This window comes from Macaca fascicularis, chromosome 14 (genome assembly GCF_037993035.2).
Source record: "Macaca fascicularis isolate 582-1 chromosome 14, T2T-MFA8v1.1".
NCBI classification, from domain to species: domain Eukaryota; kingdom Metazoa; phylum Chordata; class Mammalia; order Primates; family Cercopithecidae; genus Macaca; species Macaca fascicularis.
Genome location: NC_088388.1, coordinates 107,907,582 through 107,924,176, shown reverse-complemented (window position 1 = coordinate 107,924,176; position 16,595 = coordinate 107,907,582). Strand labels below are relative to the sequence as shown.

Sequence of the window (16,595 nt, the reverse complement as noted above, 5' to 3'; positions counted from 1 at the left end):
TTGCCTTTCCCACCCCCACCCCAACAATCTGCCTCGGGAGTTTCTCCAAATAGTGTTCTTATTTTCAAATGTTTGACAAGTAAGAAATGATTAAGATTTTCTCTTGAAAGTTGCTCGGCATGTGAGAATGGGGCATATACTCCTGAAGTTGAAAAGAGTAAGAGGAAAGAATGGCAGGCACACAATAAATTCACTACATAATTAAGCTGAGCCAACTTCTTTCTACATCTGCTACACACAATGAGACTCAATCAAGTAGAGGTTCAAGTAATTGGAAACCGTAGTGAATAGTATTTTTTTAAACAATCATCTAGACTAAGAAAAAGCTCTTTTAGCTCCAGCCAAAAACAAGGAAATGAAAATGGCTTCTGAGAACTTTGTTTTCCAAGTGAAAAGCCTCCCACAAATTATGAAGCCGACTGTAAAATCTTAGAATAGGTACTGAGCAAAACTTATTTAAGAGATGTCACAGAACTCAATACTAGGAGAAACCACAGAGGTTAAAGTAGTTCATCTACTTCATGTAAGAGATCATTTTTAAAGACAGGCAATTTCACTCAAAAGATAGACAAATGAATATGGAACAGATTTTCAGAAACAAAACAAAAACCCAAATAAAAGAACAAACATGCAGACCAAAAACCTTGATTAGTCTTTTGATTCAGAGGTGTGTAAAAATAGGTTGAAAGAACCACCTAATTATATTTAGACGTGGAATCGTTTACTCTGTACAGGAAAAGGTATCAATCCATATAGAAGTTATCATATCTAAATGATGACAATGGCCTCAGTACAAACTACAGATGTAATTGGTCTTATGCTACCTAGAATAATCTACCAAATACCCTACACCATGTAAGAATTCTTGATAAAGCCACCTGCCTTAAAGAACGTAGGCTGCAAAGCAAAGATTGATATAAGGTACCAAGAGTCTAGTCACCACCTTTTCTTTTTCCTTTTTTTGTTTGAAAAAGGTTAAGATTATAAATATTAAAACCTTAATTTGACTGGATAATGAATATCTGGAACATCTAGCTGTTTCTTTTTCATTGTATTTAATACTTTGCAAATTTTCACACCATTAACAATTCACACGAAGATGGCCAAAAACCAAACATGATAAATGCTACTAGATATACAAAAATTAATCTTATATGTTCCGAGTCAAGTCTCTCAGCCTGTGAAGCACAGCTGTGAGAAGCAATTTTATTGAAAGAAGAGTTTTAAATGGAATATGATTCAAGACACTCATCTCACTTTAGAGGCCACACTTTTTAGAAGTGCAATTTACCCTCCCCTCTGCTCAGTTAACACTTACACCTAAGTCTGATTCAGTGTAGACATCACTGCCTTCAGGAAGCTCTTTCTGATCCACCAGGCCTAGACTGGACCCATCACTTATGTGGTCTCCATGTTCATTCCCTACCTACTCCATTCCCTCCGCCTCCCCCAGTGCACAAACCACAAACTAATCCATCACACTGCTGTGTAATTGCTTACTTAGCTACCTGTAACCTCCATGGAACAAAAAGCTTTGTGAAAGCAGGAAAGACACTTTTCCTGTTTAATGTTTTATCCTCTGTATCCATGCCTGGCCCATGACAGGCACTAAAACATTTTTAGTTGAAAGAATGGATGGAAGAAATGTTATAATCCAGAGACTAACAGATCAAGTGGGTATTCTTAACTCTTAAGTAAAATATGATTTAAATAATGCAGAAGATTCTTACTCTATTCCTTGGCACCCCATATAGAAGCTTTTAAAAATATTTTTATTTTGAACGTGATGTAACTTTATCGCATGGACAATTTGAAATGAAAAATCATTCACAAGCCCAAAGGCAATTACAGTATCTGAAGTCTTCGTTCCTAAAAAGGTACAAAACTCTTGCAAAACTTACTGGAGGAAAGAACACAGGATTCTGTGCAGTTCCCAGCAGACCAATAAATTCAATGAATGTCACAAAGCCCACTGAAACAGAAAGCTGGGTTTCCTACTAAGCTGTTTTGTCTACAACTGCAACAACAACAACAACAAATCCTAACATCTATTAATTCTACCTGTGTTAACTCCACATTTTCGAAGAAAGAATGAGAGGTGAAAGCCAGAGTAAAATGCAGCCTAGACCAATGTGTAAGACGGATAAAGATGAGCAAAAAAGCCAGAGAACATCAAAGCAAGCTCTCGCTTCTACACCTGTTGTCAAAAATAGCACATGAAAGCCTAGATCCTTAAATGGAGTTTGGACATCTGGCCCCAACTACTTCTGTACTACGGGTAGATTAGCTGGTCCCCTGTTTCACAGTTCTGTTTTTGAGGATAAATAAACTATTCATGGTAGCATTCTTAAAGCTCATCAAAAGAAACCCAAAGTCATATAATTTTCATTGTCCCTGAAACCCTATTATAAGCAAGATCTCTTTTGGTAATGCTAACTAAACTGAGTTGAATCCACATCAGAACTCTTTCGAAATCTCAGTGCTGGAGATAATAATTCTGATAATCCTAGAGGGTCGAAGGTAGTTTAAACTCTATTGCAGCTATGCACTGAACTGAGAAAGAAGGCAGAAGTACAAACTCTTTAAAATCCTGTCAGACCTCCCTGAGGGGGAACTATTGACCCCAGATTCTGTCATTCTCCACTAAATCTGGCTCCCCATTGCCTAGTTCCAACTGACAGTGTCTTTTCCACATGGAGCAACAAAAGTGTTACTCATGCTGAATAGTTCTGCGTGTCAATAAAGTGAAGGAAAAAGAAACACCCATAGAAAACTTTCAAAGAAACTAGCTCATGCTACTTAATTTGGGACTAATATCTACTTTCTAATTGGTCTATCTAGTCCCCTAAGAGTGAACTCATCTCTGAAAATGCTAAGTGTATGGCCAGAGAATAACCTACTGAGAGATGTGATGATGTCTAAGAGGTCAGAGTACTAGTCATTGCCTTAATTACTGAGTAGAGGGTTAGAGACTGCATAGCAAGTAAAACCTGTGAACCTATCAGGAGGACCCACTAAAGCTGACATCACAAGATCTTAGCACATAGTCATACAGCTTATGAGAAGCAAAGAAAAAGAAGGTGTAGCCAAACTAGAAGAATACAGAAAAACTGTACTGGTGCTACTATGCAAATAGTAATAGCAACAGCAATTACTACTGTCAAAATTCTAGTATATACAATCTTCCAAATACATTTTCTTTATCCAAAACAATTTTGGTTTTAGTTTACATACATCTTGATTCACTGCCATTGAGGTAAAGAAACCACAGAAAACAGAGAAAAATGGAAATTAAAGCATAAATAGAAATTACAGACATAGGTTACTACTTACAATTTATTCCAAATCCTGCCTGCTAGTACAGGAATGGCAAATAGGTTTTACCTTCTGTATCAGTTCCAATTGATTGATAGAGACTGTGCTGAGGACTGCTTAGGCCAAATGGAACTGAATAGAGAAATAGCCTACTCTGAATGAAGGACAGGGGAAATTAAGCACCAGTAATATGTATCTGCCATCTGGGGTCTAGTCCAGTTTCTCAACTGTGGGCAATTTTGCTTCCTCAGAGATACCTGACAATGTCTAAAGATATTTTTAGTTGTGCCAAATGGTATTGTTAGAGGCCAGGGATGATGCTAAACAGCCTATACCCTTCCCCAAACAAAAAATTATCTGAGCCGGAATATCAATAATGCTGAGGGTGGGAAACCATGGTTTAGTGAAGTCTATGTTATGGTTAGTCCATGGAACCAGGTCTTTAATCAAATGACATTATCCTGAGCTACTTCTCTCAACACCAGGATGATTCTATACACCTAACTGAGATTCTAGAACTAGGGAATCAGTTTAATTAACAAAGATCACATTGGTCTGTCCCTAAATTTTATTGTGACCACAGACAAGTTATTTTAGCCCTTAAAGCCTTGGTTTTTTCATCTAAAAGGAGGCTATAAGATTAGACAATGTCTGTGTTCACAGGCCAAAACAAAAAACCTGCTAGGAAGCCCTTATATACACTACAGGAATAAAATCCCTCATCAGTAATCAAGCCCTTGCTGATATCCTCCTCTTCAACAAAAGACAATTTTTTGTCAGCTTAAAACAAGTTAACCAATCCCAGTCTCCACTAATGCAGACTTGTTAGCTGTGCCTGAAATTAAAACTGCTGTAATTTTCATATAATGCTTAAATACTTTCCATCTGAACCCTTGTCTTTAAGTTAAGATGCTTTGTCATCTCTCAAGGTACTCCTACCTTCTTGTTCATCACCAGTACACTATATGAACTCGGCTTCTTCCAACTCTCCATCTATGTTCTGTCATCTCTTGTATCATTCAACCTATTAATATTAGGACCAATGATATAGCCTCTTACAACTACATTTCTTTTTTAACCCTGTAAATCTCCTTCATCAATCAATTAATCAATTCAAATATGTCAAGGCATTCTCTGTGCCATGACATTAATATTAGGGGTGGGAAGTGAGGCTAGAGCAGTTAAGTGTTGGTACAAAAAAAATATGTAAAGACAATTTCTAGGTACAAAACATTTACAGCTAATTAACAGGATGAAATACATAAGCTACTAGAGAACAAGTTATATTAACTAGGTGGTAGCACGGAAATGTCACTATAAGGGCAAGAAATGACAGAAGAATGAAAATGAAATGCCTGCTGTACACAGATGAAAGATGACCCAGAAACTATCATTAAAAATGTTAGGGAGAAAATCCATATAAGTCAAATGCAGAAGGATTGCTGACATCCTACCAAAGGTTTCAAAGGTTGACTCTATCTTTTAAAGGTATATTAGACAGATACGCAAAATACGGCTGCAGAACTGTAAGAACCAATTAATGCTCCTTCCAGAGAATCAAGTTACATGGAAACACTTGGAAGATAATGACTAAAAGTCATGTATGTTACATTAAATCACATCTACCAAAATACAGACCCAATAAACCCTTCTAAAAGAGGTACATTTATATAAGAACCCAAGGGGCAGCAAACCTGACCCCACTGGGGTTCATCTAGGTCTCAGACACATACACCAAGGAACTCAGTGTGTACATTTACTCTTAGAGGTCAATTTTCAATGATTAGGAATATGCCCAGAACCTAAATTATTTAATCCTTATGGCACAAACATTTATATATTTTTGTAAATTCTAATCAAATTCTTTTCATCTGTGGTGCCTCTTGTGGTAGTAAAGCAAACATGTCTACTACCTAGAGCCTACACATGCTGTATAAAGCTAATATGTTCAACCACCTAGTTGTCCAACAGCAAATGGAAGTTTCTGGCATCACCTCAGAAGACTGCATTTGGATAAGTGAATTTTCTCTATTAAAAAATAATTCATGTTTAAATATGCATGAGACTCAAATGAAGAGTAACTCTGTCTCCCCACAGCATTTTCACCTAAGAAAATCTTTAAGACTTTTTCATAATGTTCTTGTTTAAAACAAATTATAACTCCCTATGGTCTATTTCTCCAACTCCAAACTCCCTGTGCTAGCACTTCAAGGGTTCCATCAAGCTTCCTCTTTTCTTCCATCATATTAATTCTATCTGTTGTCATTAGTACCTCCCTTCCGTAAAGAAGCTCACTGGTTTAGATCGAGCATGAGGTTTAACATTCTCAACTTTTAAATCAATAGACTCTTAACGTAATCTAATACATAGTACTCTGAAAACAAATGCTAAGCAAGTCATACTATTATTCAATTCTTCACATTTCATTTGTTTCTGGCAATGGTAGCAAACAAATAATCCATAGATTTTAAAGTGAAGGAATTTGTCAAAGGTTGTTTCTGTACAGGTTTTCCATTATTTTATTTATTAAAAACCATTTTTTTTGGTAGATTCAGGGTCTCACTTTGTTGATTAGGCTGGTCTCAAACTCCTGGCTACAAGCAATCCTCCCACATCAGCCTCCCAAAGTGTTGGGATTACAGGCATAAGCCATGGTGCCCAGCCCCTCCAGTATTTTATTTGTTATTTAATTCCATATAAAAGAATATGGAAGAATGATGTCCCCTTCTTAAAATTCAAGGACAATTTTTAGCAGTATCTTTAATAGCGTTCTTTGACAATGAAAAAAAATAAAACCCTAACGCTTTTTGCAGAGAACATATCTTAGTGCATCAAATACTTAGGCATAAAGGACTCAGAGAAAGATAAGGAAAAAAAAAAAAGGAAAAACACAACTCATGTATCACACACATCCATTAATAAGGATTATAAAAATGATCAACAAGGCACTAACATGATCAGAAAAGCGTATTTCTAGAACAATCTGCAACAAAATGAGTAAAAAAATAGCAGCAGGATTTCCAGGAATATAAGTAAAGGTATATTTAAAAAAAAAAAGAAAAAAGAAAAAAAGCAACAAACATCTCGGAGTAGAACTCTTAGTAATGTCTTTTGGTGGATTCATTAGAAGACTCATGTGAGTATTGAGGATGCATTTCATACCAATGGTAAAAACATACCTAATTTTATTTTCCATATCTTCACTATCTGAATCTTCAGAGCTTCTGTACTTATCTGGATCTGGGAGCGTGCTTGGATCAAATCCATCATCATCATCATCACTCCAATCCAGAAAGGCTTCCTCTTCATCTTTGGCCTAAAAAATAATAATAACGGAAATTGTAGTTGAAGAAGTCAGTTGATAAATAATCAGGTTTTATTTCCAGACCCAAATGGATACCCCTCTAATTGACATCCTCAGATTAGAAGTTTTCTATTCTGGTGAAGGCAAGCGACTTTCAGAACCACAACCATTTGCAAAGAGAATGAAAATCCTTATCATTTCAAAAATAAAATAAAATAAGATTCAGAAAGCAAATCACTAATCAGTCCTTTAAATACAATACAGGAGAAAATTGTCTATTTTATTATTTCCATGTAATTCAACTCAATTATCAAAGAAATAAAAGCCAAGTGCTGTGGCGTGCTCCTGTCATCCCAGCTACTCAGGAGGAGGAGGCAAGGGCCTTGCTTGAGCCCAGGAGTTTGAGGCGGCAGTACACAATGATCACGCCTGTGAATAGTCACTGCACACAAGCCTGGAAAACATCTCTAAAATAAAATAAAAATAAACATAAAGAAACAGCATATAAAGTTGTTTTAGTGCTCCTGTCCACACATCTAAGTTTCAAAACTACCAAAAATATTAGGTGAAAATATAAAAGACCAGAAGCAAGAGTACAGTAACATTTGTCTGATTTTACGACCACAAAAGTATAAGTCTTAAAAAACTATCAGATCTATTAACTGGGCAGGGTAGCATGTGTCTGTAGTCCTAGCTACTCCAGGGGCTGAGGCGGGAAGATCTCATGTGCCAGATGGCTGAGGCTAGAGTGAGCCATGATTGCACCACCGCACGCCAGCTTGGGTGATGAGCGAGATCTCATCTCTTAAAAACAAAACAACAACAATCATCAGATGTGTACAAGTGTATTTATAGTGATGGGTCTTCTAAATTCAAATGCAAGTGCAAAGTCACTAAGAACAATGGGAAAAGGGGAGGAACACCAAGAAATGGGAAAAGCAATAGTGCATGGGAGGGAATGTATGGAAGTTGAGATCTTTTCAGTTTCATGCAAGCAGGTAGGTAAGGGGGCTTTTTTTGTTTTTAATTTTTGGTGGTTATTTTTGTCAAAAAACAAAATAATGCAAAATTAAATGTATTATACATTTATGTTATGAACATCACATAACAAATTTATTTCTGGTAGACTGGTTTTGTCAACTACTAGATAAACCAAAACTAGCAGTGGCACATGCATTTAACAGAAAATTTTAAGTAGGACTAAAAAAATTTCAGGGTTTCTTTCAGTTACCATCTTTACAATACTTCTTCATACCAAATGATACAAACTTCAATGATTCTTTGATTCCTTTGATTTCCAATGATTAATGCTCGTTCCCAGAAATTGAATAACAATTCAGAATAGCATAATAATACTAATTCAAAGTAATAAAAATTTACTTTCAAATGGACACAATGCTATTTTGGATTTTGTTTAATGTGTCTCTTGTAATTGACAACATCTAGGCCTTGCTATTTCCTGACCTACAAAATGATTGCAATGTTGATGCTATACCGTATTGTCTGCGCTGCATTACAGTCAATTCATGACAATGACCAATAAAATGTATAATACCTATATTATGGAAAGCATGATGTGACTAATACCTTTAATTTATTAACAAACAAACAAAACCACTATCATTTACAACACAAGTCACTAAGTTAAAAATATCACCATAATGAAAACATTCTGAAGTACAATGTCTTTTTAGCAAAGTCTAAAAGTATGTACTTTCTAGCCATATACGGTAAGTAAATGGACATTCTTAGCTGCTCTGTCTCTTTGATTTCATGAATCATTTAAGAGATAATTTACAAAAATGGGACTGTGAAAGGGAAACAGGGACGGCAAAGTCACTAAGCAAGAGGGAAGTCAAGCTAGGGACTGTGTCAGGCAAACCTGTCTCCCATTTTATTCCTAAATAAGATAGCTACAAAAGCTACATACCTCCCTTGCCATTTGCCCACAAGGATATTCCTTGTGAACAAAGGACAGACAGAACTCAGTCATCCCTCTGCTCATGTGAGACAAATGCTTCTCTGATTGCTTCCTCTGCCCTATTGTTTCACTGAGCCAGACTAAGGCGTGAATGATTCCTCTACCTCCGCCTCACATGTGATTTGTGTATTTAGTAAGAGGCTAACCAGAGACTCAAAAGAATGCAACTGTTTATCTCTTAGCTACCTATGACCTGGAAGTTCCTTCCCTGCTTCGAGTTGACCTGCCTTTCTAGACTGAACCGATGTACATCTTACAGATACTAATTGATGTCTCACGTCTCCCTAAAATGTACAAGCTGTGCCTCTACCACCTTGGCCGCATGTCCTCAGGACCTCCTGAGGCTGTGTCATGGGTGTGTCCTTTAATCTTGGCAAAATAAACTTTCTAAATTGGTTAAGATTTGTCTCAGATATTTTGGACTGACAGAACCATCCTCGTTTTTACCTCCTTTTGACTTATTTTCGTGAGTCAGACAAATATTCTCTGACATATCTATTACCTCACAACTGTCCAAAAGAGCGGGACAACTCGAAGCAGGGAGGGGGGTTTCAGGTCATAGGTAGATAAGAGACAAACGATTGCATTCTTTTGAGTCTCTGATTAGCCTCTTACTAAATACACAATTTACATGTGAGGTGGAGGTAGAGGAAAAGTCGCTTGTGCCTTAGTCTGGCTCAGTGAAACAACAGGGCAGAGGAAACACTCAGAGAAGCATTTGTCTCACATGAGCAGAGGGATGACTCTGAGTTCTGTCTGTCCTTTGTCCACAGGAATATCCTGTGGGCAAATTGTGAGGAGGGCATGTAGCTTTTTTAACTTTGTAGCTATCTAATATAGGAATCAAAGAGAAGACAAGTTTGCCTGACACAGTTCCCAGTCATGTCAGTGTGTTAGGACACCATGGCTGGAAACTCACTGCTGTAAGCAAGGGAAAACCATTTAAGTATTTTAGCAGGAAACTAAATTAGTACCTTAGAAATGCAGCAATAGAAAGGGTGGTTGGAAGGTATAACATTTGAAGGAAGGATATAAGTTTTAAAACTGTAATAATTAACAAAGGAAGTAGCAGTGGAGATGAAGGTGGAGGATCGGTATGAGAGATATTAATGAAGGAGAATCAACTAGACTCTGTGGATTACAGGGGTATTACAATGGACAATGTTTGCACCTCTCTTCATTCATATGTCCATACCCTAATCCCAATGCGATGGTCATGAGGGTGCAGCCCTCATGCATGGAATTAGCACCCTCAAAAGAAGGAACTAGAGCGCTAGCTAACTCCCCTTCCACCATGTGAGGACACAGTGGGAAGCCATCTACAAATCAGTAAACAGGCCCTCATGAGATACTAAATCTACTGGCACCTTGATACTGAACTTTCCAGCCTCTAGAACTCTGAGCAATGTGTGTTGCTTAAATTACTAGTCTATGGAATTTGCTACAGCAGCCCAAAGTGACTGAGACAGGTACATAATATATTTAAGAGAATTAGTATATACAGAAGCATAGTCGTACACATCAGACCTCTGTTAAATACAGAAACAAAGAAGACAGCAGTTTAATAAACACTGAGAGGATACCTTACAAAACATGCTATGGTCTGAAGTTTGTGTCCCCCGCAAAAATTCATGTGTTGAAACCTAACCCCCAAGGCAATAGTATTAACAGGCAAAGCTTTTTGGGAGGCCGGGACAGATGGATTGCTTGAGCTCAGAAGTTCTAGACCAGCCTGGACAACATGGTGAAACCCCATCTCTACAAAAAAATTAGCCAGGCATGGTGGCACGCTCCTATAGTTACCTGCTACTTGGGAGGCTGAGATGGGAGAACAGCTTGAGCCCAAGAGGCAAAGGCTGCAGTGAGCCAAGATAACGCCACTGCACTCCAGTGGGTGATAGGATGACAGAGCTAGCTAGCCCTGTCTTAGGAGGGAAAAAAAAAAAAAAAGTTGGAGGGCGGGGGAGCTTAGGTCCTAACAGTAGAGCCTATCTGAATGGGATTAGTGCCCTTATAAGAGGCCTGAGGAACCTTGCTCAGTCCCGCTATGAAGCAGAGAACAAGCCCTTACCAGACCCTGAATCTGTTGGCACCTTGATCTTTGACTTCCCACCTTCTAGAACTGTGAGCAGTTAATTTCTGTTGTTTATAAATTACCCCCAATCTAAGGTATTTTGCTATAACTGCACAAATGGATTAAGAGGGAGATGTCTTCATTCAACAAATCTTTATTAAGCACCTATTACCTATAGCAGACACACTTTTAGGTTCTGGAGATGCTGCAGTGAAGAAAATAATGTCCCTGACCTGATAACAAAATGAGCTGTTCTCAAACAGTTACCCACATAAGTATGAAAATGAAAGCCAGGTTCTGCTATTTCTGGGGAGCAGTCAATCAAGAGTGAATCAACTCCACAAAGCCCTGCTAAATGTCTAACATTTGATACAGACAGAAAGCAGTTTTCACCTTATGGATCCCCTAACATGTGGCTGACTGATTATGCATTCTGGCTGTCAACATGCTTCTTTTTCTTCATATTTCCAGGTTGAAAGTTGCCACCACTACCCCCTCACCGACTAGTTCTCCCATCTTTCTCCACCCTTCCAGCCTGCTCAAAACAAGAATCCCCTATCATCCTCAGACACAGACACACACACACTCCTCAAAGCCCTGGGCAGAGAGAGGGGGAGCATTTCACCCACATGAAGAGATCAGTGTCACCTCTATAACTGGCAGTTTCCGAAACACAGTTTAAGAACCCCTGAGGAAATTATTTCACCTAAAATAGGAATGACTTTTCTTAAAACAGTTAGTTGGAAAACTCATTTACAAGTAGGGCAGGTGAAAATGTCCCAAAACAGAAATGTTACCTGACTGGTTATTTTGGTTTTGGTTCTGATAATGGCAAGAAACACAAACAAGATGTGGCAGTCTCCTACAACAAACGTACAAAGTGCTTTAACACAGATTATCTTACTTGATCTTCAAAGCCTATGAAGTAGGTCAAAAAGATTTATTGTTCCCATTTTTGAAATTACAAAACTGTGCTTCAGATGACTAAATTACTTACTGAGGTCACACAAACCTGGACATACACAAGGAGTTTTCTCCTACATCACCCTGAATCTCAATTCTCACCATTAAAGCTTTGGATGTGCTTGCACAGTGTTTTTTTCAGTATCAAGCGTATTTTATAAGCTTTGTAAAACATGCAGGTGCTTCCTATGATACCTTACATGTGGTAATCTCCACTTTCCTTATCCTTGGCTCCCAAGCCTCCTTTTGGCTTTTGTTTTGCCTAGAATATTGCACCAGCTGCCTAATGGGTCTTCCTGCAAGTATTCTTTCCCCAATTCTGATCACTCCAATTCTGTGTTGTAATTAGAATTTTGAAATAGATTTCAAATCTGACATGTGATAATATAAGACACCGGTTTACACACATGTACTTTCAGGTCCTGGCACTAGTCAAGCCTCTTTCCACCTCCAGTCTTCGTGCATGCTACTTCTCTCCTGGAACACCCTCTGCTGCTTCTTGCCTGTTGTGGTGCCTTCTAACATCAAACGCATGGTGCCTCTTCACACCAATCCAACAGCTACCAACAGGTGCCCAAAAATACAACTCAATTCTGTCAGTAACCATGCAGAGTGTCTTAACACAGATCCCACAGGTCAAGGGTTCAGTCCCACAAGACTGTCCACACTTCAGACAACCGTGGCCAGTAGACTACAAATTCAGGGGTTCCCACAGGCCCATCTCAGGTTCCATAATTCTCTACAGCTTTTCACAGAACTCAGGAAAGTGTTTTACTTAATGATTGCCCATTTATTATGAAGGCCTAAACTCAGAAACAGCCAGAGGAAGAGGCACAGGACAAGGGAAGGGGTGGGAATGAGGCACAGGACAAGGGAAGGGGTGGGAGTGAGGCACAGGACAAGGGAAGGGGTGGGAGTGAGGCACAGGACAAGGGAAGGGGTAGGAGTGAGGCACAGGACAAGGGAAGGGGTGGGAGTGAGGCACAGGACAAGGGAAGGGGTAGGAGTGAGGCACAGGACAAGGGAAGGGGTGGGAGTGAGGCACAGGACAAGGGAGTGAGGCACAGGACAGGGGAAGGGGTATGAGTGAGACACAAAACTTCCATGCCCTTCCTGGGTGGGCCACCGTCCCAGCACATGAATGTGTCTGCCCATGCAGAAGCTCTCTGAACTCACTGTTCAAGGGCTTTTATAATTCAATCTCCAGCCACCCTTCCCTTCCGAGGAGGATGGGGAAATAGGGCTAAAAGCCCCAACCTCTAATCAACTGTTTGGTCTTTCTGGTAACCAGCCTGTACCCTGAAGCTATCTAGAGACACCACCCTAAGCCACCTCATTAGTATAAACGCCAAGTGCTGAAAGGACTTCTTAAGAATAACCAGAGACACTCCTGTCACTCAGGAAATCCCAGGGGCTTAAGGGAGTTCTATGCCAGGAACCAGGGACAAAGACCAAACATGCTTCTTTATACTATACCTGATAACACAAGTCATCAAGTATTTCTAAGCATCGCTTCTTCAGTAAAACTTGTAAAAAGCATCTGTTTCATAGGACGACTGTGCAGGTGAAATGAAACAACATAGGTAAAGCACTTAAGAGTACCTGGCACACAGTAAGACCCTAAAATATGCTACATAATAACACACTTTTCATTTCCATTCCCCCAGAACTCAGCAAAGTACGTGGTAATGTCTGTCGTCTGACGCCAAATATAAATGGGACACAGGAGTAAAAACATATTTAATGTATTAGAGACCCACTGCCTGATTTTTTAAACAAATTTCCTGATTAATCTGTTGCCCTAGTCATGCTAGGCTGTCAGTGATTATCAGTGAGAAAATGTATTAAAAGCCTAAATACAGAGAATTATCTTTATTACATTCCTACATGCCATACAGCATTTATAAAAACAAAATAACCTTTAAGAAATGAATTTAAATTTTAGTTATTTAATTCCATCTAGGACTTAAAGTCTTCCCATATTGTATGAATTAAAAGCAAAATGTCAACTTTGAAATTTCACAAAGAGGAAAAATTCCAAAATTTATTATAAACTATTTTTTATTCCAACGAGGAATGTAAAGATTAAAAAGAAAATTTTAGAGAAAAGTGAGGCAATCAAAACACACTTTGTTCCACTAAAAAAACTTCAAAACAACTTTCTAAGAATGCATTAACTCTTCACAGTTTTTAAATTTAAGATAAAAAATGATTGCTAGGGATAAATGACCATCCTCAGTAGTTAAAGAGAGACTGATTTTGAGATTTCCCCAAGCTATAAATCCTAGGCACTAAACTATTTACAGAAGAAATTAAAAATTTTTCTGAATTATGAACACAAAAAGGTTAGTGATGTTATTAAATGCATCACTGAAAGTGAGTATGTATTTACTAAGGCAGATGTGCAGAATAGGAAACATAAGAGCAACTGACAGTGCTGAGAAATTATGGTTCCCACACCATAATGTTAAATTTTAACACCCTGACCCCATTACCTTTTAATAATAATGTTGTAACACTAACAAAAATATTTCACAATAATTTCAGTTTATCTGCCTCCTAGAAATTTATTCTACAATGGTGATTTGGGTTACAGCATAATACTGATTTACATACTTCATCTTTGGTATATGACCAAATGTGTATGTACTGGGTGCACCTCTAATATATGCTGGCTTAATTGTACTTTAAAACCCCAACCTTGATCCCCTACAATTATGGGGATCTTGCTCAGAAACATCTCTGCCCTTCCTAACAGCCAGCATTAATGTATACAATTGACACAGCAAATGAGAGGAAGGCAACACATTTCAGATCTGGCCGCCTAACCATATAGAAATCTGAGGGGATGAGAGGCAATGGGAATTCGAGACCAGCCTGGCCAACATGGTGAAACCCTGTCTCTACTAAAAATACAAAAATTAGCCGGGCATGGTAGTGGACACCTGTAATCCCACCTATTCGGGAGACTGAGGCAGGAGAATCACTTGATCCTGAGAGGTGGAGGTTGCAGTGAGCTGAGATCGCGCCACTGTACTCCAACCTGGAGGACAGAGCGAGACATCGTCTCAAAAAAGGAAAAACAGGAAAAAAAAAAAAAAAAAAAAAAAAAGAGGCAATGGAGGATGCTGGGGAATGATAAAAGCCATATTGAGGAACAAGCAGGTAAATTCAGATAAATGCCACCTCAGTACAGAATTGGTCCCTTCAATAAAGTAGCACTTACACAATTTCCTCTCAATACTTTTATTTTTTTTCTCATCATTCTAAAACAATGGGAATATCTGACTGAAGGACTATGAGGAAGTGATATAAATAATGCATGCAGTGAATAAAGTTAAGAATGGCAGGCAAAGGGCTGGCACATGAATATGCAAAGCCCTAAAGAGCATATTCCAAAATTGGACGGCTCTTCAGAACTTGGAATATTCATTTAACAACTGTTTACTGCACACTTCCTGGGTGCTGAGCATTGGTATAAAAGAAGAATGTAATCTGAGACACAGCACGCCAGTAAAGGACTCTGATTCAGCATTTTAACCTTAAGACTTTTAGCAAAATGAGATTTTTTTCTAAGGCTGCTTTGCACAAAATTCATTCTTCTTCCTAAATTGCTTACTCACTTGCTATCTTAATATACGAATATTCTACTGAGCCCAACAGGATACTGATGATATTACAATTTCATAATGCCCTATTAAATAATGGTGCATCTTATTGATCATCTTTATTTCTTGTCTTTTCTGAGAAATGTTACACTAAATAAGATATTAAGTAAAAGAAAAATTGCAAGTCCAGTTCACTATTTTTCTTACAATAATAAACACTATAATAGGAGATGAGTCACAAAACACTAATTTGACTTCGGCTCCACTAATGGCTAGTTGTGTGTCCTTAGGCCATTAACTCAGGAAGCTTCTGCTTCCTCATCAGTTTAATCTGAACACTGACATCTACCATTCAAGGTTGTTATGAGCACTGGAAGAGAAATGCATGTGATGATGCCTATACTAACATTTACCATCAACCCACGTGTGCACACTGGGAAAAGACTTTCCAGCAGTTTGGCAGTCATATCCTTAAGGACCCTCCTGCTTTCTCTAAATTCTAAACATAAGCAGAAATGTGAAATATTTACATCATCTAAGGAAGCAGTGTATCATACTAGAAAAATATACAATACTATACACAAAAGAATATAATTGAAACTAAATAAATGATTAAGGCTCAAAGGAGTACCAATGTTAGAATGAACTACAGTTTTTTTTTGTTGTTGTTGTTGTTGTTGTTTTGAGATGGAGTCTAGTCTCATTCTGTTGCCCAGGCTGGAGTGCAGTGGCAAGATCTCGGCTCACTGCAAGCTCCGCCTCCTAGGTTCACACCATTCTCCTGCCTCAGCCTCCTGAGTAGCTGGGACTACAGGCACCTGCCATGATGCTGGGCTAATTTTTTTTTTTTTTTTGTATTTTTGGTAGAGACGGGGTTTCACTGTGTTAGCCAGGATGGTCTCGATCTCCTGACCTCGTGATCCGCCCGCCTCAGCCTCCCAAAGTGCTGGGATTACAGGCATGAGCCACTGCGTCCGGCCCAGAATGAACTACAGTTCTTGAGGAAGATAAATAAAAGTAATACATGCTAAACCAGGTATTAATAGTAAATAGTTTGATGACTAAAATATTACTCAATTAAAAAAAAGGAATATATACAAAACCATGGATGTTATGATTTGGATCTGTGTCCCCACTCAAATCTCATGTTGAATTGTAATCCCCGATGCTGGAGGTGGAGCCTGTGGGAGGTAATTGGATATCACAGGGTAGATTTCTCATGAATGGTTTAGTACCATCCCCTTGGTTCTGTCTTTGCAGTATCTCGTGGTTTAGAAGTTATGTGTCACTCCATCCCCCTTCTCTTACTTCTGCTCCATGCCTTCTGCCATGAGTGGAAGCTTCTTGAGA

General features: G+C 38.5%; 1 protein-coding gene across 2 annotated transcripts in view; it reads right to left on the bottom strand.

The window, feature by feature from the left end:
- The window catches only part of DDX10 (DEAD-box helicase 10), a 274,293-nt gene that overhangs the window by 15,436 nt on the left and 242,262 nt on the right, over window positions 1–16,595 (bottom strand). For both annotated transcript variants that reach the window (XM_005579553.4, XM_065528958.1), the window contains exon 17: window positions 6,495–6,631. In XM_005579553.4, the coding sequence (XP_005579610.4) occupies window positions 6,495–6,631 (137 nt within the window). The remainder of the gene's footprint in view (window positions 1–6,494; window positions 6,632–16,595) is intronic.